The sequence below is a fragment of the Meriones unguiculatus genome, chromosome 5, assembly GCF_030254825.1.
Source record: "Meriones unguiculatus strain TT.TT164.6M chromosome 5, Bangor_MerUng_6.1, whole genome shotgun sequence".
In the NCBI taxonomy this organism is placed as follows: Eukaryota; Metazoa; Chordata; class Mammalia; order Rodentia; family Muridae; genus Meriones; species Meriones unguiculatus.
Window position 1 is genome coordinate 133,086,175 of NC_083353.1, and position 23,105 is coordinate 133,109,279.

At 53.2% G+C, this 23,105-nt stretch overlaps 1 protein-coding gene and 1 long non-coding RNA gene across 7 annotated transcripts in view; one reads left to right on the forward strand and one right to left on the reverse strand.

Moving 5' to 3' along the window:
• Positions 1-7,501, reverse strand: part of Tmtc1 (transmembrane O-mannosyltransferase targeting cadherins 1) — a 173,161-nt gene extending 165,660 nt beyond the window's left edge. For 2 of the 5 annotated variants that reach the window (XM_060384532.1, XM_060384531.1), the window contains exon 1: positions 7,097-7,501. In XM_060384532.1, the coding sequence (XP_060240515.1) occupies positions 7,097-7,380 (284 nt within the window). In that variant the 5' untranslated portion in view covers positions 7,381-7,501. Of the gene's footprint in view, positions 1-5,911; positions 6,671-7,096 lie in introns of those variants that run through there. The other 3 variants (XM_060384533.1, XM_060384530.1, XM_060384534.1) reach the window with 2 other exon arrangements.
• An 82-nt stretch (positions 7,502-7,583) lies between these two features.
• On the forward strand, positions 7,584-16,851 carry LOC132654338 (uncharacterized). 2 transcript variants are annotated; one of them, XR_009592039.1, is made up of 4 exons: positions 7,593-7,979; positions 10,779-10,831; positions 11,358-11,539; positions 11,965-16,851. It is a non-coding gene; the product is annotated as an uncharacterized LOC132654338 (long non-coding RNA). The 2 variants fall into 2 exon arrangements; XR_009592038.1 differs by having other exon boundaries at positions 7,584-7,979; positions 11,358-16,851.
• Positions 16,852-23,105: the final 6,254 nt, after the last annotated feature.

The window sequence follows — 23,105 nt, forward strand, 5'->3', positions numbered from 1 at the left end:
GTCCTCCAACCCTAGAATGCCCTGCACTGACCCCATCTCTCTCTGGTCCTCCAACCCTAGAATGCCCTGCACTGACCCCATCTCTCTCTGGTCCTCCAACCCTAGAATGCCCTGCACTGACCCCATCTCTCTCTGGTCCTCCAACCCTAGAATGCCCTGCACTGACCCCATCTCTCTCTGGTCCTCCAACCCTAGAATGCCTTGCACTGACCCCATCTCTCTCTGGTCCTCCAACCCTAGAATGCCCTGCACTGACCCCATCTCTCTCTGGTCCTCCAACCCTAGAATGCCCTGCACTGACCCCATCTCTCTCTGGTCCTCCAACCCTAGAATGCCCTGCACTGACCCCATCTCTCTCTGGTCCTCCAACCCTAGAATGCCCTGCACTGACCCCATCTCTCTCTGGTCCTCCAACCCTAGAATGCCCTGCACTGACCCCATCTCTCTCTGGTCCTCCAACCCTAGAATGCCCTGCACTGACCCCATCTCTCTCTGGTCCTCCAACCCTAGAATACCTTGCACTGACCCCATCTCTCTCTGGTCCTCCAACCCTAGAATGCCCTGCACTGACCCCATCTCTCTCTGGTCCTCCAACCCTAGAATGCCTTGCACTGACCCCATCTCTCTCTGGTCCTCCAACCCTAGAATGCCCTGCACTGACCCCATCTCTCTCTGGTCCTCCAACCCTAGAATGCCCTGCACTGACCCCATCTCTCTCTGGTCCTCCAACCCTAGAATGCCTTGCACTGACCCCATCTCTCTCTGGTCCTCCAACCCTAGAATGCCCTGCACTGACCCCATCTCTCTCTGGTCCTCCAACCCTAGAATGCCCTGCACTGACCCCATCTCTCTCTGGTCCTCCAACCCTAGAATGCCCTGCACTGACCCCATCTCTCTCTGGTCCTCCAACCCTAGAATGCCCTGCACTGACCCCATCTCTCTCTGGTCCTCCAACCCTAGAATGCCCTGCACTGACCCCATCTCTCTCTGGTCCTCCAACCCTAGAATGCCCTGCACTGACCCCATCTCTCTCTGGTCCTCCAACTCTAGAATGCCCTGCACTGACCCCATCTCTCTCTGGTCCTCCAACCCTAGAATGCCCTGCACTGACCCCATCTCTCTCTGGTCCTCCAACCCTAGAATGCCCTGCACTGACCCCATCTCTCTCTGGTCCTCCAACTCTAGAATGCCTTGCACTGACCCCATCTCTCTCTGGTCCTCCAACCCTAGAATGCCCTGCACTGACCCCATCTCTCTCTGGTCCTCCAACCCTAGAATGCCTTGCACTGACCCCATCTCTCTCTGGTCCTCCAACTCTAGAATGCCTTGCACTGACCCCATCTCTCTCTGGTCCTCCAACTCTAGAATGCCTTGCACTGACCCCATCTCTCTCTGGTCCTCCAACTCTAGAATGCCTTGCACTAAGGGTTATGAAGGAAATCGCGGCACCTTAGGAGTCTGATAAGAACAAAACTCAGGACCAAGGGGAGCAAGCCATGCCTGCAGGAGGCCCGCAGGGTGGCAGAAGCTTCTGGGAAGTGAGCAAAGTCTGGGCTCAGGGCTTTACTTGGGCATCATTATTTGGCCCATTTGATTGACACAGGGCTGACCCCAATCTGCAGCCCCTCCCCCTCTTCAAATGAGCGGCAGAGCTGACGTCAGGAAGCTCCAAGCCCAACCCTCTAATCATTATGTTTTTAGCACCACCAGCTACATGTGAGGCCTAGGTGTGGAGAGCCCGTCAGTCCACGTGAATAATGTGAAATCCCTCACGCTGAGAAATCCCAAGGTTTAGAAAGGTTTGTCTGAAGGAATCCAAGTCAAACACCACTGAATGTAGGTCACTGCACTGAAGCAAAGGATGTTATAGCCCAGGCTAGAGCAAAGGGGGGATGCAGCCCAGGCTAGTTCCTTTGACAAGACCTTGAGGTCCTCGTGCTTCATTCATTTATAGAAAGCAGGAAGGGCCTCCCCATGAATGGACCCACAGCGGGAGAAGGAAGGAAAGCCCACTCTGGGCTCCAGCCTTGAACTTGCAAGGCAGCTTTACTCACAAATGTTCGTTGCAATGAGTCATTCTCTGGTTCAAGGCCTCTGGCCACAATGTCAATACCAGGCCCTCACCGAGGCTCCTCTTAGACATCCTGTTGCTGCCCTGTGTCATGGAGATCCTGAAGCTTTGGATCTGCAGGACCAGCCTTTTCATATACTCCAGCAGTTCACAGACGGGTTGGATGCTGGGGTGGGCTAGCTCAAGTCCTGGGTTTGGGTATGGGTGGTGGCTGAGCTGGGTTTGGGAATGGGTGGTGGTGGCTGAGCTGGGTTTGAGCCTGGGTGGTAGCTGAGCTGGGTTGGGTTTGGGTACAGGGAGTAGCTGAGCTGAGCTGGGTTTGGGTATGGTAGGGGTGGTGGCTGAGCTGAGCTGGGTTTGGGCCTGGGTGGTGGCTGAGCTGGGTTGGGTTTGGGTACAGGGAGGAGCTGAGCTGAGCTGGGTTTGGGTATGGTAGGGGTGGTGGCTGAGCTGAGCTGGGTTTGGGCCTGGGTGGTAGCTGAGCTGGGTTGGGTTTGGGTACAGGGAGTAGCTGAGCTGAGCTGGGTTTGGGTATGGTAGGGGTGGTGGCTGAGCTGAGCTGGGTTTGGGCCTGGGTGGTGGCTGAGCTGGGTTGGGTTTGGGTACAGGGAGGAGCTGAGCTGAGCTGGGTTTGGGTATGGTAGGGGTGGTGGCTGAGCTGAGCTGGGCTGGGTTTGGGTACAGGGAGTAGCTGAGCTGAGCTGGATTTGGGCCTGGGTGGTAGCTGAGCTGGGTTTGGGTATGGTATGGGTGGTGGCTGAGCTGAGCTGGGTCTGGGTATGCGTGGTAGCTGAGCTGGCCAGCCTGCCAGCTTTTCCTGCACCCACACTGCCTGGGGGACTCTCCAGCACTGCCTTCACAGGGGAGAGGCAAAGCATCTTTCCTGCTCTCATGCCCTCGGGCCTGGCTCACCTGGCAGGATCAGCTCTCCCCCCTCATGACCTCAGGCCAGGGTTTTTGTTGTTGTTTTGTTTTTGTTTGTAGGTCCTTTCCCCATACTGCTTTTACCACCTCCAATCCTTACTTTCCCGCCCATGTCTCCGTCACAGAACATCCTCGGTATCTCAAACACCCCAGGCCGGCTTCACTTGTCTGGAGTGGGCAGAGAGCAGCCATCCTTGCAGAGACCGACTACCTTACAGTCTCAAAGGGGGCAGACAGGCAGCAGACCCAAGAGGAGCACGTCAGGGTCTCGGTGCAGGGCAGGTAGCAACTGCTTGCGCTTTCTCAGAGCCGGCGAGCGCCGTGACTAACGATATGAACTCCTGGTAAAATCTGTCATTATCAAGCATTAGCAAGTTGCAGGCCCCACAGCCACGCATATTAACATATTCTATTTTTTAGCTCTGACATTTCAACCACCCACTTTACTCTTATGACTTATGTGATCATCAGAAGCATTCAGGAAAACTTTAGAGCAAACAGTGACCTAAGAGCCTAAACGTGGAAGGAAAAGAGTTTAAGGTCCTGTACTTAGCCTCAACTTCCCCATGTCAGTGCTGAAGACCCCGGGGCCTTTGCTGAGTCAGGCTCTACTCGCCAACTGGATGGAAATTTCCACAGGAGCTTCTTCCCAAGAGGTTGAAATGAAAACGCTAAGTACCTTTTAAATCAATCGAAGCAAGGGGGAGTTATGGGCACTGTGGCCTTTGGTTCTGTGTCACTTCAGTATCTACAGGGAAGCTTAATGCATTCCTCCTGGTTTCAGAGGTCGTGACCGGGGACTGAAAAGACATTACGTCCTTCGCTGAAAAATGGATGCAACTGGAGGCCAGAAAAGACTAACATCAGACGTCTCTCTCCTACGGGGTTGTCGTGGATCACCGTGGGGCTCTTGGATTAGCTGTCAGAGCTCAGGAGCTTTGATAGGAGGAGGAAGTACAGCGCCCATGACCCATGTGCTCGAGGCGCTATGACCGTAGTAGAATCTCAGAAATTGACTGTCAAAGCTGAAGAGAACTAAATATACTCCAAAATAAACACGACAGGCACGCAGGCACTGGTGAGTGCCCGGGACCACCACCCCAGGGGGCACACACCCATCAGTAACTAAGAAAACACCCTCCAGGATGAGCACAGCCCAATACAAGGAGGCATTTTCTCAACTCGTGTTCTGTCCCTCCCAGGCGACTCTAGCGTGTGCCAAGATGACACCAAACAAACAAAACCCAGCCAGCACACCAAGCCACTGATTGATCCACACCAAATACAGAGCATCCTCCTCCCTTCCTGCAGGCTGGGTTACATAGGTCTAACTAGGCACAATCGTGAGCTCAGCAACCAGCCAGCACACCAAGCCACTGACTGATCCACACCAAATACAGTGCATCCCCCTCCCTTCCTGCAGGCTGGGGTTACACAGGTCTAACTAAGCATGGGAGCTCATGAAATCGTGAGCTCAGCACTTAGGAGGCTGAGGCAGGAGGACAGCTGGGCTATACAGTGAATCCCAAGCCAGCCTGAGCTACAGAGAAAGAGCCTGCCTCAAGAAACAAACAAATAAAAGACCCAAACCCAAAGCAACCAACTAATAATAGTAACAAAACAGGAGGAGGGAGGGGAAAAGCTGTTAAAAGTGTCTGAGTCTTCCAGGACTCTTCTGCTGCACTGGAACACGGGGTTCCTCGGGGAGGGTGGCTACCGCAGTGACCCTGGCCATGGGCACGGGAGGAGCTGGGCTACTTTCTCTTCCAAGCCACACCCTGTCGTTCTCTGGACTCACAGCTCAACTGGCCCATTAAAAGGGGGCGGGGAGAGAGCTCTGGGTCTCTATTTGCTTTCTATTGTTGTGATAAACACCTCAGCCCCCTCTCCTGAGACCCCAAAAAAGCTAGGGAGAAAAAGATTTATTTGCGTTACATGTCTGGACCTCGGTCCATCTTTTAAGGGAGTCAAGGCAGGAGCCTGGAGGCAGGAAGTGATGCGGAGACAGGGGAGAACAGGCTCACTGATGCAAGCCCCCCTGCTGTCTTACACAGCCTAGACCACCTGCCCAGGAATGGCTCCACCCACAGTGGGCTGGGGCCTCCCACATCAGCCATTCCGCAAGGAAAGGCCCAGCGGGCCTACCTCTGGGCCAATCTGATAGAAGCCTCTTTTTCTCAGTTGAGCTTCCCTCTTCCTAGAAGACGCTCAGGTCAAGTTGACAAAATCCAACCACCCAACCGACCAACCAATCAAACAAACGACAAAACCCCAACCTCCCAGCACTCTCTCCCGGCAACCCACACGGTGGGGAGCAGGAGTCTGGGGCATCGGCACAATCAGTGAACACCCAAAAGGGACTGCACATCCTTTCTTTCCCCGCTCTGCCACCCTACCAATTCCCCCTTCTTTACGACCCCCGCGGGATTGCGGGGGAGGGGGGTTGCGTTTAAGCCAAGCTAGTGATGTAAGATGTAAGAGGTGGGGTAGCCACAGCCTCCCTCCCTTCCTGCCCTGCCCTGGCGGAGTTCCCAAGAGGAACTATGAAAACACTTGGCCAGCCTGCACCTTTCACTGAGGCCCATCCTCCGGCAGGCATTCAGCCCTGGCCCTCTGAGTGGAAACTGCTCGGCCAGGGCCCAGGGCAGGCTCCAGGGCTGCAGACAGTCTGCACAGGGAGCGCTGCGAGCTTACCCGCCCTCAAGTTAATCAGCAGCCTCACCCAGGCCAAGAGAGCGCCCGGCACCCGGCCGGTCCTAGTTTCACGATAAAAACAAACGAAAACCACACTTGGGAAATTAAAGGGGCCGAGAAACTCTGCATCCAAGGCTTCACTTGGGTTGAAAACCAAGACAACTTTCCAAAGACGAATGCTGATAAAGCATCCCTTTCGGAGCCAGACTAAGCTTTTCTTACCCTCTTTAAAAGGATTACGCAAGAAACAACTGCTGGGTTTCCTTTTCCCAGCCATGGGCCGCCTCTCCTGAAGGCCCTCGCTGGCTGTTACTTCGCCAACTGTCCCCAGACATCAGCGCCATCAACTACAGCTCCTGTGACAGGCTAATTCGGAGCGATGCCCCAAGAGCCTCTGTGTGCTGCGCTCTCGCCAGCCCACACGCCGAGCCAAGTTACGCTGACTGGAGTTCAGCCCTTCGGTCCCCACCGGTCTCTCCCGGAATTCTGAGTTCAGGCAGACAGCCCACCCTACACCCGCGTGCTCCCGGTCCGCGGCTACGGCCTCGCACAGAAGCGCTGAGTCACGGCTCTGGGGCCGGGGAGGGTTCCCCTGCGCTCGGCGGGGTGCCGGGGTGCGGGACGGGACACAGAGGCTCCGGTCAGGGAGGCCGAGGGCGCAGCGCCGGTGCTCGGAGGAGCGTGCCTGGACCCGCTCGCCAGCCCCCGCCACGCACACTCAGCCTGGCGACTCCAAGAGGGGGCCGGAGTGAGAGGTCAGGTCAGCCCTGAACCCCGGGAACGCGGCAGCGAGCGCACCGTCTCCGTGTGAACTCGGGGCCAGCCCCGCATCACGGGGAGCCGGGAGCGCGGGGCAGCGCAGGGCCATCCCCGAGCAGACCGTGAGAACCCGGAGCTGACCCGGGGAGAGCCGAGGAGTGCCAGGGGGAGGCGGGGCAGAGCCCGGAGCAGCCGGGGCAGAGCGAGAACCGGGGCACCCAGGCAGCCCGACAGGTCCCGGAGCGGGCGGAGAGAAGTCCGCCGGGCTGCCCGGGCAGAGCGCTGCGCAGAGCGGGAGGGAGGCGGGGGAGCGGAGCACCCAGCATCGGGCGTCCCGAGGACCCGGGGGAGACAGGAGAGACAGGCGCGCGGCACAGGAGCAGGCGTGGACGCGGGGACCGGGCGGAGCGGCGAGCACCGGAGGGAAACCTGGGGGATCCGGCGGGTGGCGAGAGGAGGGCAGAGCGGGGAGCGCCGGGCTGAACGGGGGGCAGCCGGAGGGGGCACAGGGGGCAGCCGGAGGGGGCGCAGGGGCAGCTGGAGGGGGCGCAGGGGCAGCCCGGAGGGCGCGCGGGAGCCGCCGGCAGTGCCCCGCGGCGCAGCCCTCCTCCGGGCACGGGCGTGCGGACGCGGCGCGCGCGGGCTCACCTGAAGGACAGCACGCACAGCGGCCGGTAGGACTTGTGGCTGGCGCCGTCCGCCAGGCCCTTGCCCCAGAAGTCGTTGGAGAAGACGGCCCAGCGCAGCGGGGCTCCGGGCCGCACGTCGGGGTTGTTCACGATGGCCCACACGTCGTCGTGCACGAACTCGCCGCGCAGCGAGCGGCCGTAGCACAGGCAGCTGGCCCCGGCCAGCAGCGCGGCGGCCCCGGCCGGGACCAGCCGCCGGCGCCGGCCCTCCCCGCCGCCGTGGGCCCCGCGGGTCACCCGCATCGCGCCGCCCGCACGGCCGCCCCCGCGCGGCGCGCATCCTCCCCGGCCGGGGCCCGCGGCGGCCTGCGCGGCTCGGGCATCGCGCGCCGCGGGCGGAGACAGGCGCTCCGCCGCCGCGGTGGCCCAGCTGCGCACTCACAGCGCCCCGCCTCCCCGGCCGCCGCCGCCCACTGCGCATGCCCGCTCGCGCGCCTCCGCCCCCCGCATCCCGGGACCCAGGGTCCCCGACACCTGGCCTCCGCCGAGGGGCGCCGCGGCCGGGGCGCGCGCGGGTAGGAGGGGGCGCGGCGGGGCTGGGGGCACGCGGGAAGGCCGCCCGGGGGCCCGGGGCACGCCCGGCCGCTTCCCCGGGTCCGTGCCCAGCCCTCCTCGGCGGCAGAGGGCCAGGGCTCCGCCGCTCCCGGCCGCGTAGCAGGTGCCCAGCCCGCACCCCACACCTCTCTCCCGGGAGGACACCAGCAGGACAGCGAGGGCACAGGCTCCGGGCTCCACCCGCTGCGCCCCAGACCCGGGAACCCACGGCGCTGTCCCTTCCCCAGAGCCGAGGGGCGCATCCCGGACTGGCCCCCTGCCTCGCCTCTCGGTTGCTGCTGCTTATAGTAAGCCCTGGGTTTGGTTTTTATTTCCGTACAGGCTGCTCGTCCTTTTGTTTTATTCCTTAAACTCATAAGCAGCGACAGAGGCGCCCAGCACATGACTTCTGGCTTTCTTTTGGTTTTGGTTTAGACACACTGTCTTACGCTGTGGGCCAGGCAGGCCTGGCATTGGTTACAAAAGCCAGGCTGGCCTCGAATCCTGGAAATGCCCCTGCCTCAGCGCCCAGGACCAGCTGCTTCACCTGCTGTGTTCCTGGATCTCTGTTGCCTCCTGGTTACCGCAGTGAGACTGCTCGGGCAGTGTCAATACAAATTAAAACTGCAGACCGCCCTGGCGCTGCCTGCGGCTCAAACTTCCTGTCTCTCTCCAAACTGCTGTACTTTTGAAAGCAATCACAGTATGTAAATAATGAGGTATTCCAGAGAAACCCTGAATTCCTCTAGTATCGGAGAGCCCGTTAATTCCTTCACACCACTTGTGGCTTTATTACTGACATTAGCTGAGATTTCATACACCCAGACCACAAACCTCAAAATAAAGTCACCATTAAAATAGATAAACAACAACCTTTGACAAGAAAGAAAGACATAAAGGAGAATTTGTTCTCCGCGTCTCCCAGTGGCTCCGGAATTCTCAGGACCTGAGCACTTATCAGCGGTTCCCGGCTGACAGGGACCTAGTCCAAGACGGGATCTTTTTTGCTCCTTTGATGTCGTATTTATTGTTGGCTTTTCTTGCTGAATTAAAATTAATGAGAGAGAAACAGAGCTGAAATTTTGAGCCTCAACGACAGCTTTGTCGGAACGTAGGACCCTCAGTGGCGGCCCTAGCAGAGCACACACATTTGTGTCTTTTTCTTCCTCTGTAGTAATAAAAAACAAAGGCAGGGTTCACCTGGTGCAAGCTGTGCTAAGGAAGATGGAGACGCAAAGCTACTCAAGTACTCTCTGTGCGTGTGCGTGTGCACAAGTGCTATCTAGGGACAGTGTCTGAACGCAGACTCTAAGAACGGTTCCCACAGCAGCTCACTTCCTCACAGCACTCCTGGCCTCTGCACTCGTCACTGCAGTTTAGGGTTTGGGCTGAAGCTGAGTCAGTTGTCAGTGACAATGATCTAGATGGAGGGGAGCAGAGCAGGGGCTCTGGAGAGAGAGAGAGACACCGAGGAGGAGGAGGCTCGGCACATAAGCTCAGCTCGGGGCATCCAGGCGCAGGCTGTCTCGGGGCTCCTGACATTTTAACTGTCTTTGCCTCAGATGATGGATTTGGAGTTCATTCCGAGTCGAGATGGCCCAGCCTGGAGCTCCCCAGTTTGGCCGTGTGCGAGCCATCCCCTGCACAGAAATGCACGTTGAGGGTGGAATTTGGTCTTCCTGAAGCTCCAGGAGGCTGCAGCTGGGCCACTGGCACTGTGCTGTTCAGGCTGCCTGCGGTTCCACGGGTTGGAGGCTGTGCCACCGTCGGTGCCCGGCACACCGTTCAAAACATGAACTGTGAACCGGAGCAGCTGTAGGAAGATTGTCCAGGCGCCTCCACATTCCCTGCCGCAGAGTGCTGTGTCAGAGAGCAGGTGCCATCAAGCTGGCTGCTCCTCTCTCAAGGCACAAAACACCCATCTCAGCTAATAAAGGGCGCAAAGGAAATTAGATTTAATATCTCCCTACTTAGTCTCCAATTATTGTTAAGAGCTTGGTAATTGCAGGAATACTACCTTGTAAGCTATCAGTGTCCACCCACAGCTATCTAAAACGAATGTCCCCAGAAGTGCCGTGGAGGCTCAGGGCCGTTCACAAACATCACAGGAACAGGATTCCCGGGAAATCAGCACACCACCAGAAGCTAATCAAAGGCGAGTCAGTATTTTAATAAAACAGCTTTCAAATGAACTGCAAAGAGTCTTTGCTCGGCTGAACCTCCGTGAGGCTCCAGAAGCTTATCCTAGGACCCTAGATGGCGTGCAGTTCCCGGTAAATCCAGTTTCGAGATGAGACCCCTTAAGGCTGAGGATCCTGAAATCTGATCAGCCTTACATCACCATCCAGTCCGTAACTGCCGACCACCCTGACTTCAGGGTAATCCCGGGAGATCAGTTTAGCCAGAGTCTTCCTATCCCTGCTGCTTTTCCTGCCGCTGTGATAAAACAACTTAGTGGCGGAAGGATTTATTGGGGCGACTGACTTGGGGAGATGCAGGAATGGCTTTTCTTCCTGGTGGGAAAGGCCCGGAGGTGGAAGAAAGGCAGCAGGAGCCGGCTTGCACCCCAGATGAGCAGGGTCAAGGCCCCGCTGGCCACTTCAGCCAGGACAGCCCCCTCCTAGCGTGTCACAGCCTGCAGGAGCAGCGCAGGCCGTGGGGTCTTGGGGACGTTTTGCATTCAGAGCATGGTGGGTCTTGACTCTGGCGTGGTGCTCTAGCAGTGTCCCGTCCACCCACACCCCATGCATGCACACTTGGCTCCAGAACGCCAGCCCCCGCTGACTCGGCTGCTCCCAGGGCTCAGCCTGGTCTTCCCACAGCAAGGTCTGGCTGCCGTGGTTCTGGGCCTGTCACCGTTATCCTGGAGCCTGTCAGCCTGACTGCTTCAACAGGCATAATTCAATAATGTGTTTTTACTCGCATAAAGACCACTGCGAGTTTTTTCCCTGCTAACAGTACTCCCTAATCAGGTAGGTTATATACAGGGGATAAAGTGCAATGTTACAAAGGCAGAAATTTAGCTAAATGATTGACAACAAAACTTAAAAATATTAATTTTTTGATGTCTAGTAATTTAAATATTTTAAATATTTTCTCTTCTTCAGCCCTCTGGGCAACAGGCAACCTGAGCTCCCAGACTAGCCCACCGCCTAGCCAGGTAAGTGTGGGCATCCTGGGGTGTCACATGTCTGGGATGGTGGCGTGGCTCCCTGGGTCTCTATTTTCTGCAGACACTATCAATACTCACATTCAGATGGGGAGGGAGGGCTGTGCCATCCCCGGGGCTTGGGGGTCTTTGACACGTGCACTCACTCGGGACTTCACACACATGTGCCTCCATGACTGACATGCCTGTCACCTCCCATGTACTGGCTGTGACAGTTCAGCTTCGGCGTCCTGTTCAGAGACAGTTCAGCACACTTCTGTGCTGTGAGATTGGCTCCCAGTGTGGAGCCATATCTGAGGGGAGGAACCTTTAGGACTCGGGGTCCAGACTGGGGGTGGAACCCACGGGCCATTCCCTCAGGGAGGAGTGGCCCCAGCCCCTCTTCTGTTCTTCTGCAAGGTGAGGGCCTTGTCCCTCCACACACTTTCCAAGCAGTGGGGACCCCTGGCTGGGAGCTGCAGCATGGAGAAGTGAGACAGAAACAAACTTCCTCTTTAAAGTCCGTTGTCTCAAACAGCAGCGGCCTTGTGCCCAGCTTCAGGCAAGGTCAGGAGGCCTTCTGTACCAGCCGCTACTCGGATGCCTTCAGCTTGACCTGTCCAGGCGCCAGAAGCCACAGCCCGGAATGAACGCCCGGGCCATCGAGGAGAAGACTGACTAGAGTTCTCCAGAGAGCTTCAAACTCCTGCCACACACTGAGTAAGCATCCTCTTAAGACAGAAAAGATGCCCAACAGAAAAGAGCAAGTGTTACACACACATTTTGATCTTACACTTATAAATCGAAATGCTACTTTCAGTTTCTCAGACACTCCACAAGTTACACAAAATGTCAGAAGCACTGAAATGCCAGTGTATAAATTTACACTTGAAATTAAATTCAGAGTTACACGGAACAAGGTTGTATGAAGAGAGAGATTGGGTTCATGAGCTCTATACAGACTTATATTCTGAGGTGGTTTATGAGACTTTGGCCCAGATTGCGCGGCCTGTAACACATTCTCGGCAGCCCCTGTAACCATTGGCTCGTCAGAAAGAAGTATCTCAAAGTCAACGATAATTTTAAATGTCTCCTGGTCGTGGTATTGTTCATACATCAATCATCGGGTCCATCTTGTGCCACAGAGGTGACGACTCAACACGAAGACATACTGAGAGACTCACGGGCGCGCTCGTGATGGAGGCGGGGGGAGCTCCATCTGTAAACGAGGTCAGAGCTTGTGAATAACACGGTGAGCAGAGACACAGCTGCAGCGTGAAGAGAACTTCCCAGAAGCTTCTACCTTCAGCACAGAAAAGAACCTCAGGAGGGGTCAGGAGGGAACCACAGCTTGAGTTTATTAAGAGATTTTAGCATAGACTTAAGCACAGGCTCTAATGAAACAAGAGGCAGACGGTCTGAGGAGATGGCTCAGAGGTTAAGAGCACTGGCTGCTCTTCCAGAGGTCCTGAGTTCAATTCCCAGCAACCACATGGTGGCTCACTATAGTGAGATCTGGTGCCCTCTTCTGTCCTACAGGTGTACATGCAGACAGAACATTGTGTACATATAAATAAAAAGAATACACACACACACACACACACACACGAGGGCAGCACCTAAGTGTCTTATCAGAGGCCATGTATGTGACCTCTGAAGTTAGTCTTTAAAGGATCTTAGGAATCTCTTCCCTTCCTTCTTCCCTCTCTGTACATGGGCCCGTAGGGTGGCTCCTGAGGTAGCTCAGGTAGCATTACAGCTAGGGCCACATACTTTCTGTAACTACAAAGGAAGTTTATAGTTTTGTTCATGAAATTCCCAGAAAAGTGCAGATTTATGGATTTGAAAGGAGTTAAGAGAAAACTTCAAGGTCCTGTGTGTGAAAGCCTTAGGTGTGGTTCATTGCTATTTTAACATTCTTGTCTGAAACTATTTCTTCGTAAAGGAAATATCGCCTCTTTGTCAGCCACCTTCGCAGCAAATGCTGCTAACCGTGCTGAGCTGTTTCCCCTCAGCTGCTGAGCACCCGAGCCTACCTAGTCTCCTGAATGTCCAGTTTCCCTGTTCTCGTTTATTGTTCTCATTTTTAAAACTTAGCTTTTGATAGCGTCCGCATTTGTTAACTTGCTTTAAGTGTCTTCAGACGTTCAGAGTCAGCTAGTGTGGCAACCCTCGGCTTGACTGTGCTCCACTGTCAGACAGAGCATGGTTGGCTGTGGTTGGTGCTGCAGTTCTCTAACTCTGAGTTGAACAGTGAATGTTGGAAGGCTACTATATCTGTGAAGAAGGAACTTTCTGGCTTGGCCCTTGGCCCCCGGGGAGGATCTAGCCGGTTCTGCCTGATGTCCTCTGCTGGTGGTTCAATGCTGGGCCATCTAGCATGGATTAAGGTGAGGCACTGGATCACAGAGTCTGAGTTCTGACCTCCAGGGAGGCTAGGAACCAGTGTGCGGGGGGGACCCGGGCTGTCAGGATTGTTGGGGCTCGAGGCTTTCCAGCTTCCTTTCTGTCAAAAAGCGGGGTGAGGGAGGGAGGACATTCCATGTCCATCTCTAAAGGCAGCTATGGCTAACAGGCCAGGAAGGGAGCTATTCCAAAGGCCAAGGCTGTGTCACAGGGCCCTCACCACACAGAGTCCTCAGCACACAGGGACCTCACCACACAGGGCCCTCACCGTACAGGGCCCTCAGCACACAGAGACCTCAGCACACAGAGACCTCAGCACACAGAGACCTCACCACATAGTCCCTGCCTGCCTCGTGTTTCCTCCCCACCTTCCAGACCCTCATCCTCCTCTTTCTCTGCTTCAAGGTGGTATATGAGCAGGAAGCAGCTCAGCCATGAGGGCCTGGACTTGAGTCCCAGCGCCCACGTGCTGGTTCACAAACATCTGTAACTCCACTTCCAGGGGATCAAACACCCCCTCTGGCCTCCATGGGCACCAGGTACATACATGGTGCACAGACATACGTGCGGGCAAAACCCATACATATTAAGTAAAATAATAAGGATAACTTTAAAATAAAGCTGCATATATGCCTTAAGTTTAAGGGCCGTCTGTGGAGCGGTTCTTTGGGAGTGGCCGTGCCTGCGCGTGCGATAAGATCTGCTATTTCTCGTGTTGTCTTTCTGCGGTGCCCCGGCAGCGAACCGGAGGGCAGAGGAAGAAGGTCTCCTCTCGGGTGTTAGCAGAAGTCTGGGGTGCTGAAGACTGAAGTCAGCCACACGCCGAGCCCAAGCGACGTCCCAGCTGGAAATGCCCCCTGCACACTGTCACACACGGTGGCGGGTACCAAGAACAGCAAGCTCTGTGGACACTCAGGAAGCCACGCCCATCTCCTCCGGGCGCTCAGCGGGCTTCTCCCATTGGCTGACCCTCATCTTTTCCTGTGCGCTCCAGGGCTGGGGCATAGGCTTTCAGTGAATTCTGTGAGCAGTTCTAGCGAACAGCCAGATGGGGCATGAGTTTAGAAACTCTCTAAATTTGAATTATTTTCAGGAGGAAGAATACGCTCGTGGCTCTCCTTAGTACTGTTTTCTACTTCTAATTTTTTTCTATACTATAATGGTGGGGGCGGTGCTTGTACATGTGTTGGGGGGTTGTGGGAGGGGTACTATGTGTACATACGCATGTGATGGTCACAGGAGGCCTTTCGTAGGCATTCCTGAGGTTTGACACACTTTGTCATTCCTGACTGTCTCACTGGCCTAGGACTCACCAATTTGGCCAGCCGGGGCACTGCACCCCTGTACCCACCTGTCCGCCTCTCCCATCCTCGGACTTCAGATGTGTGTCACTATGCATGTTCTAAAGGACCCAATTGAGGTGCTCAAGGTCACAGGCATTGACTCTGCCAACTGAGCGATCTCTGAACTTTTGTGAGTGCCTTTTAACAAAGGGTTTCTAATGACCCCACAAGAGCAAAACCAGCAGCAGACACCCACAGACCCCTTCTCTTTCCCCACCGAGAGTCTCTAGGAAGAGTTTTTAAAATAAACAAAGCTGAAACTTCAATAAATGCTCCCTTCCAACCTGGAGTGGCTATGTGAGGCGAAGCCAAGCGAGCCTGAGTCGGTAGAGGACGCAGCTTAATCCCGGAGCCTGCCGGGAAGGAGCGAACACCCTTCGAGAGCTGAGAGTTGGGTCGGTCTGCATAAAACATTCATCGCACTCATCAATATTAAGTGTGTTTTGTCCCACTTTGCTCAGTCGGACTTTGTTTGACTGTATTCATTTAATGCTACCTCACCTTACATTTTATTAAATTACAGAAATGATGTAGTTAGGAATGACCCCCTCAGAGGGTCCCAGGGCCCACTCTGCTCACCGGGGCCCTTCAGCAGCTTCAGCGAAATCATTGTGGAGTCTGAAGTAAATTAGGACGAGGGGGCCCTTGTTTCCCAGTTACGGAGGTCACCGCTGTGACAGATAGCTGAGCAAAGATCTCTGCCAGATGTGCAAAGGGAGAATAACTCTAGGGCAGTGGATTCTCTTCCTTTGAGACAAGATCTCATGACACTAAGGCTGGCCTCGGGGCCAATATGTGACTAAGATGACCTCGGATGAGTGACCTCATGCCGCAGCCTCCTAACAGCTGGGGTTACAGGTGTGCACCACCATGCTGGTTGAACGTGGGTGTCTGCGCCTGTCAGGCAAGTATTTCAGCAGTAAGCCTCGCCTGGGTCTCCGTCACCGCTCAGCAGTCAGCGTGTCTGAGCTCTGAGCTCAAATCCCCCTTCCCAGTCTGCTGATGGTGGAGGGGCTCGTAGAAAGAAGAGGAGAGATGCTGCATGCTGGGTGAACGGTGAGAGGGGGATTTTACCCCATGAAGCCTTCCACCCAGCAGCCGGGCTGCTGCCGACTGCAGGCCAGGCCTGGAGGCTGCTGCCCACAAGCAAGCCAAACAGTCAGAGCCTGGAATGGCCAAGCCATGGCCAGTTTCCACGTGAGCCTTCACCCGCCAGTGGCTGCCTCCCAGCACTGAGCCCGCAGAGCGTTAGGATCACAGTAGGTGTGCAAGGCCGGGCCCGAGACCAAGGGAGCGCTTGGCCTTGGCACGGGCAGAATTAGCGAGCTCGGGGAACAGAGGACCCATTGAGGTTCCCACCTAAGTCAGCGTCTGGCTTTCTGTGCCTTCCCTGAAGGAGCCCGTCAGGAGTTTATCGCTGCTAGAAGTGGTGGTCACATCTGGAGACAGACAGTCCCCTGGGAATAACTGTCGGCCAGCCTTCCTCACTGAGCTGCTCATCTTTGTGGACTGTTTTCCCACATGTGAACGAGTGGAAAGAGAGAGAAGTGACCTTTCAGACCCGCTGTAGCTTATGAGAGCTTCGAATGTCTCAGATTCGTTGTTCAGCACGCTTCTCTTTTTCTTTGCTTCTTTCTATGGTAGTTTTAAATTATTTCGGTCTTTACCACTCGGGATGAGAGCAGAATACTGTGTGCGTTCTGAGTCCGGCCTCGGGGTCAGTCCCATGGACTCTATTCTTCCCTTTCCTGTTTTTCTATGATTTTGTTTCCTGGTTCTGCTGTGAGGGAGTCAGGGAAGGACTTAGCCAACCGAAACACTCGTGTCAAGCTGTGGGCACTGCCCTGCCCTCAGGAAGCAGATAACCTGGTCCCGCAGATGCACTGCACATAGGAAAACACTTAGAGGTTATTTTTTCTGCTTATGTTCTGCCCAGGATTCATGTCACAGCTAGAAAATGGTTGCATCCGAGTAAACTGACGTGCTCTCACACCCTACTGTCTGACTGCCACCTACTCCGTGCCTTTAAGCTGCGCATGCTACCTGGCCCAGTGCAATAAAAGTATTTCTGATAAATTTTTAAAAGGGACTAAGAAGAGTCTAATTTGGTATTTTAAAGGCAATTTCCATAATAAGTTCTAGTGTTCTACAGTTAAATTGCCATATTAAGATATTTTTATAAACACTCTACCTAGAAGATGAGAAAACCCGTATACCATTAAGAACTATTTTTAAAGACATCTCTGCACAATAAATGCTCCTGTAGCTGACTCTTTTTGTCTTCCCCACAATTAAAAACATTTTCTTATGGATTAAGATGGATTGTGTTTTGTCTCTGTTCCCTTATTGTAGCAAAATTTTGATTCTCCAGGTCTCGCACCTGCGTGGGAGCTAATTGCTCTCCTCTGCTGCCAGTGGTTTCTGGGCAAGCTGTACGGAAAGCAGGGCCTCCTGGCCAGATGCTGCCAGGCTGTTCCAGCTCTGTGAGCTGAAGAGAAGGCGGAGCTCCGAGGAGTAGGATGGGGTGGGGGTGGGGTTGAGCAAAGCCGGGAGCTTTGAGGATTGCCTGGCACATGGAGAGGTGCTCAGAAAGGCAAGCCTTGATGTAAGACTATGATCCTGATGGCAATGCAGGTCCCCTCCTTTCCCTCACTGCCTTTCTCCCTCCCTCCCCCTCCCAAGGTCCCTCTCTCCCTCCCCCACCTCTCCATCATGTAAAACAGAGAACCTGCTGCCTTGAGGTACCTCCTTCCCACCCCCATCAGTTTTCATTCCCTTATTTTGAATGACGACATGGCTGTCAGGGAATGTGTTCCTTACCCATGAGCCACTTGGCTTCTCTGCTTTTGATGCCAGGATCAGTATTACCTCCTCCCCAGAGGGGGAGGGGCAGTGTTTTTCCCTTCCTCCACATCAGCCTTTACCTTCAAATGATCGGTTCAGGGCCGTAAAAGCCGCGAGTTTTACCTCACACTGCCAACATCCTTGGCTGTGTTATCACTAGCATTTACTCCCTTTTTTTCAATCTGCCTAATTTTAAAAAATTCTACTAAAGCTGGGTGTACAGTGAAATAAGCTAGCAGAATACAGGAAGGAATCATTACCCAATGGCAGCATTTTCCTAGGAATTTCAAGAAAAACTTGGGCCTTAAAAAAACTTACTTATTTTGATTTTACATGTGTTCACAAGCATGTACAGCTGCACACCACTTGCCTGCAGTGCCCACAGAGGCCAGAAGAGGGCACCACATCCCAGGAACTGGAGCTAAGATGGTGTAAGCCTCCTTATAGGTGCTGAGAGCTGAACCCCGGTCCTCTGCAAGTACTCTTAGCCACGGAGCCATCTCTGCGGCCTGGAGCTTTTTATTTACTTTTTTCCCTTTGCAGTCCCAAGTTTACAGCTGACTGTCTGTCACCACGCCTGCCGTTGGTGTGTACGTTTTAGCTATTTTATCTGGGGTCTTATCTACCACCCTGCTCCACCCTAAGCCTTCCAACACTCCCACACCAGGTAGGAGAGACAGGAGGTAAGGGAGAGGGGGCCGCTGGGACCTTTTTAGACTTCCTGCTGATTAGGAATGTTGGGTTCCTTGGGGAAAGTCTAACCTCCAATTTCTTTTTGTCCTTTTCTCACGACCACTTAACAAACCAGCAACAGCAGCAGGAGCAGGAACCAGCAGGAGGAACGGCCACACCATCTCTCTTGGTCTTTCTGCACTCTCTCTAGAGTCCCCTTATTAAACTATCTCAGCTGGCAGAATCACGCCCCTGCCAGAGCACGTATGCGGCAAATAGTCGGCTGCTGTGCACAGTCTGAGGCAGTGTGTCCCACACGTGGGATTAAAACAAAAACATGTTTACATAACTGCATTTTTAAGACACCCAAATTCCCACTACAATCTGTATTAATGCAAAGGTTGGAAGAACCACCAGTCTAAGGCTCTTTGTACCACTCCTTGAGGAAAATTAAAACGCCCTGGGCAGAAACAAAATCAAGAGAAGCTCGCTCTATCACCAGCAGGTCCAATTCTTCCCTGAAGACAGTAGAAAGCCTGATTGGACAAGGACAAGGACATCTGCCTTGTAATTTCAGATCAACAAGGGAAATGCCAGGAGAGGGTGCCCCTCCAGCCCCAGGTTGGGGTCTGTGTTTGGGGTCTGTGTTGGACCTCGGATGAGTGGGAGGCTGAGCCAAGCATGGCTGGTCCAGGCCATTCCTCCCAGGGAGGCCCTGGCCCGCAGTATACCTTGTGCATGGTGGTGAGCTTAAACCATCTTTGCATTACTGTGAAACACTGTCTATAATGACCGCTTACGAAGCAAACACGTTCCTCTTGGTGTCCAGCTTTGCAAACGGAGTCAGACGTCGATGGGCCACACTGCTTTGGGACTGTGATGGTGCAGCATGGCAGGAGCACAGGTAAAGCAAAACTCACGCTTGCAGGCAAGGAGGGAGCGAGGAATCAGCCGGGGTTCCACAGCCCTCGCTGAGGACGCACCCAATGACCAGCAAAAGTCTAAAGCCCTGTCACCCAGCACATAATGGTCAAGAAACAGTTAAGGAAATAACTGAACATCCCCCACATCGGACAGTTTCCACTGCCCTGAGAATATGCCCTCTACCCCCAATCCTCTGGCAAAGGTAGCCTGATGTTCAAAACTCAGCCCGTTTTCTATGGCTCAGCCTCACCTCCCCCCTGTGTGAGGAAACAGTCTGTCGGCCAGTCTGTTTTTCTTCTGTTTCTACATAAAACCATCTCTCCTGCTCAGCCCCTTAAAACACTCACTCCATCTTATGGGCTGGCGAGGTTTCTATTCTAGAGTCACAAAATCAAGATGTTTTAATTTGCTATAATCTTATCTCATTCTGACATTATCTGGGAAGAGAACAAATTAGGAATTATTGGGCCATACAGTTGAGTTCCATTTACTTTATACAGAGAGGGCATCTTTCTCTCAAATATACATTGAAAAATGAGAGACAACTGAGCCAAAGGGTTAATTAACACCAACGAACACCCCATTTTCTTGGTATTCCTTTTATACAAACCCCCTTGTAAAACAGTGAAGCCATTTTAATGATAAGACCTGTGTCTTTTTCTTCAAATGATGGATGTAAGGCAATAATGAAATAACTATGGATGAGCTTGATAACACCTGTTAAACACAAATCACGTAAGACAGTAAAAACGCTAACTTTTAACCAGCTGATTTATAGTCAGAATGCTGGCTTTGCAGGTAGCTTTCTGCTTTTACGCTTCCCAGCTGTGGTAAACATATTTCTACAGGTCTAAACCACCAGTGCTATTTCCGTGTGCTCCACAGTTGAGCCGACTGTCTGCACACACGACCAAGCCAGATAATTGTTAATTGAAGGTGTGAGTTCATGTTTGAATCTATTCACAAATGTAGGGAAGGCAGGGTTTCTGCAAGCTGTGTTCCATCTCCTGGAGGCGGGAGGGAAAATTCACCAGTTTATCCTATTAAAATATTATTACACTCCTTCCCAAAGCCTGAAAAGGTAGAAAGTATTACATTTATAGAGTCTTCTAGGTTTCTGGGCGGAAGTGAAAGGAACCACAGCCAGAATGCACGCCATTGAAATCCTGGTAAACCCCACACTGAGACTCATGGTGTGGGTGTGGGCAGGACTCAACACTGGACATCAGGAAAGAGTTTAGTCTTGGTCCCTGAACTGGTTTCTACAGTTGACATCATTAATTCGTTATCATGAGGGAGTTAAAAAGGGTGTTCATGTTGGCTGGCACTTGACGGAAGAACTTCAGTGCATTTAACAATCTGTCAGGCAGTGCACACTGACAGCCACCAGCCTGCACAACCCCTGCCAACTCCGCCTCTCTGGAAGACAGAGGTGCAGCTACTCAACTGTGGGACTGGCGTCAGCTTGCCTTTTCTACCTACATGGCCTTGGCAAGTGTGCCATCTGCAGAAAGCACTGATGGGAGACTGAACTCGGGCACTTCCTGCAGGGGCACACACACACACAATTTGTGTTATACCCAACGTTATCCATAAATAAAACCCATGTGCAATGCTTTGGAGATGAGAATTAACAATGCCATAGGCTCAGCACCACTAGTTCAGTGAATGGACCCAGTTTACCTGGATGTGTAGGCCACAGGATCAGGACCTCTAGCCTGACCCTCAGACACAGCTTACAGGGGTGTTCAGACCACGTCACTCATCGGCAACACCATGATATCACTGGAGAGCCAAGGGTTCTCTAACAAACCCCTTGGTCTGGGGTGCCAACCTTTTGACATGGCAACATGGCATTGCAGAGGCAGCAGCCCTGTCCTGGATGTGTGCCTCAGGTCCCTGTGCTGGGTGTGTGCAGCCTGTGGGCCTCCGGTCCCTGTCCTGGGTGCAGCCTGGGGGTGGACACACCTGATTAGGCTGGACCTGGCTGAAATTGTGAAAAGCCAGGTACTTTTCAACCAGGCCTTGCTAACTGAAAATTTTAAGACCTTGTCAGACCGGTATCTCCCAACAGATAAATTCTGCCTTGGTGACCATCTGGAAAAGTTATAGATCATACTTTTTCATTTTCTCTCTGAGAGATTTCCAAAACCTTCATTGACTGAAGGCCAATATTTCTGAGTTCTGTTGCCAGCAATGGCTGGATTCTGTCCAGAGGACGCGGCCCATAGCTTTACCGTCAAAACTGCTACCAGATCTTTCCAGCGCTCACAGGCTGGGTCCATGCCTCCCTGTCAGAGATCTCCATCTGATATGGATTCTCGTCAAAAGCCTGAATTCTTCCACATATCTTATGGAATCACACACGTTCATCCACAATAACTTGGAATGCCAGTGGCTGCTCTGCCAAACGCCTGATGTAAATGACAGTGTTCATCTTAGCGGTGACTCGCAGTGAGGAAGCAGGTAGTGGCCACTGTTGAATATTCTGCCTTTTGTAATTAGCAAGAAGAAATTTCTAACCCAAATTCTGGCATCCAAATAGCTTCACTAAAGGGTGTTTTCCACAGCTACTGGGAATGCAGAAAGCCTTGTGACCTATGATTCACTAACCCTTTGCCGTTTACTATCTGCTAACCTAAGTCTTTCATTTTGAGAACATTCTTCCCTCTAGATGCCAGCTTGTCCTCCTTCCATTTTTGCCAAGACCCTTTACCTTCCTCTTGGGATCTCTCATCCTGCTACACTCTCTAGCCCATGCCTCTCCCCTCAGAACGTGTTCTTATAAATGTAAGTCATACAAGAAAGGACGATGAAGGTTTTAAACAAGAGAATTTTCCTGAGAGAAAAGACAAGCATCTCTCAGGAATTTAGACCAACTGGGAACTTGCCATTGCAGCCTCTCTGACCTCGGTCAGCCTGACCTAGCAAGAGGCTCTTTGGATGCCGAGGCTGGCTCCACAGTGTTGAGCACAGGAGAGGCTCTGCCTATGGTTGGTCTGAGAACAGGACAGCAGAGAACACACAGCACGACGAGTTATTTACTGGGGGAGGTATGTTTCCTGCACTCAGCGTGAGTGCAGTTGACAAGCAAAGATGGAGAAATTCAGAGGTTTTTGAAAATCACCTTTTCAATCCCTTGTGTCAACCGGGGTAAACTGACAGGCTGTTTCCAGTGTTATCTTCTTGTGCAAGGACTGGAGCTCAAAGCAGAAGATCCAGTTTCTAAGCCAGGGCTAGAACTGGAAGAAGCTTGCCTCAGACACAAATATTTTGATATAGGTTTAGAAGAAAGGGAAGGGGAGTTAACAGCCTTGCAAATTAAAATATGTGACTTGTAAGAATTACCATTATTTACCTCGGGGAAACACAGACATGCACACACACACCTCCTCCCCCACCCCCACTCTCCCCTCATGAGCTAATAATGCACTCTCCCACTTCACTCACATCCCTAGACTCAAATAACAGGCGGCTCTGAAGCTCTCAGACACCCCATCATTGGTTAGATCAAATCCTCAATTCACATAAAGCCCGAGTTCCATGCAAAAGAACAAACTACTTCAACAGTAATTACAGGGCTGTCTTTCTGGGCTACGAGGACCACCTGAGTGGGAGAAAAGAGCAGAACTGTCCTTTCACACTCATTTTCCTCATGAAGTTTTCCCCCATCGCAATGGACTCTTCCCTTCTCAGGTGACAGGCGATGGAGACGGGCACAGATGACCTCTGTGTCTTACACTAGACCACCCAGAGCACCGTTCGCCACGAGGACAAGTCTCTGCTGACTCCACGCAAAGCTGATGTATAACTAGGGGAGACTCCCGTATTCCGAATTCCTGCTTTCGCTGGTGTGTCCTGGAAGTACAAATGTGCTTAATTTTGTGTACCCTGTCCTATAGGGGATAAAATTGGCAAGGGGGTCACAGACATTTTACTTAACTTGATAAAGCCATTGGAGGTAGCTGCCAAACTAAGCAGGCAGCATCAGCAGTCAGAAAGTCTTAAGTCCTGCAAGCTGACCCCGACAGCCTGTGGCCTAACGGACATGTTAGGGTGTGAGGTCACCCGCAGGCCAAAGGCAGTGACATCTCCAA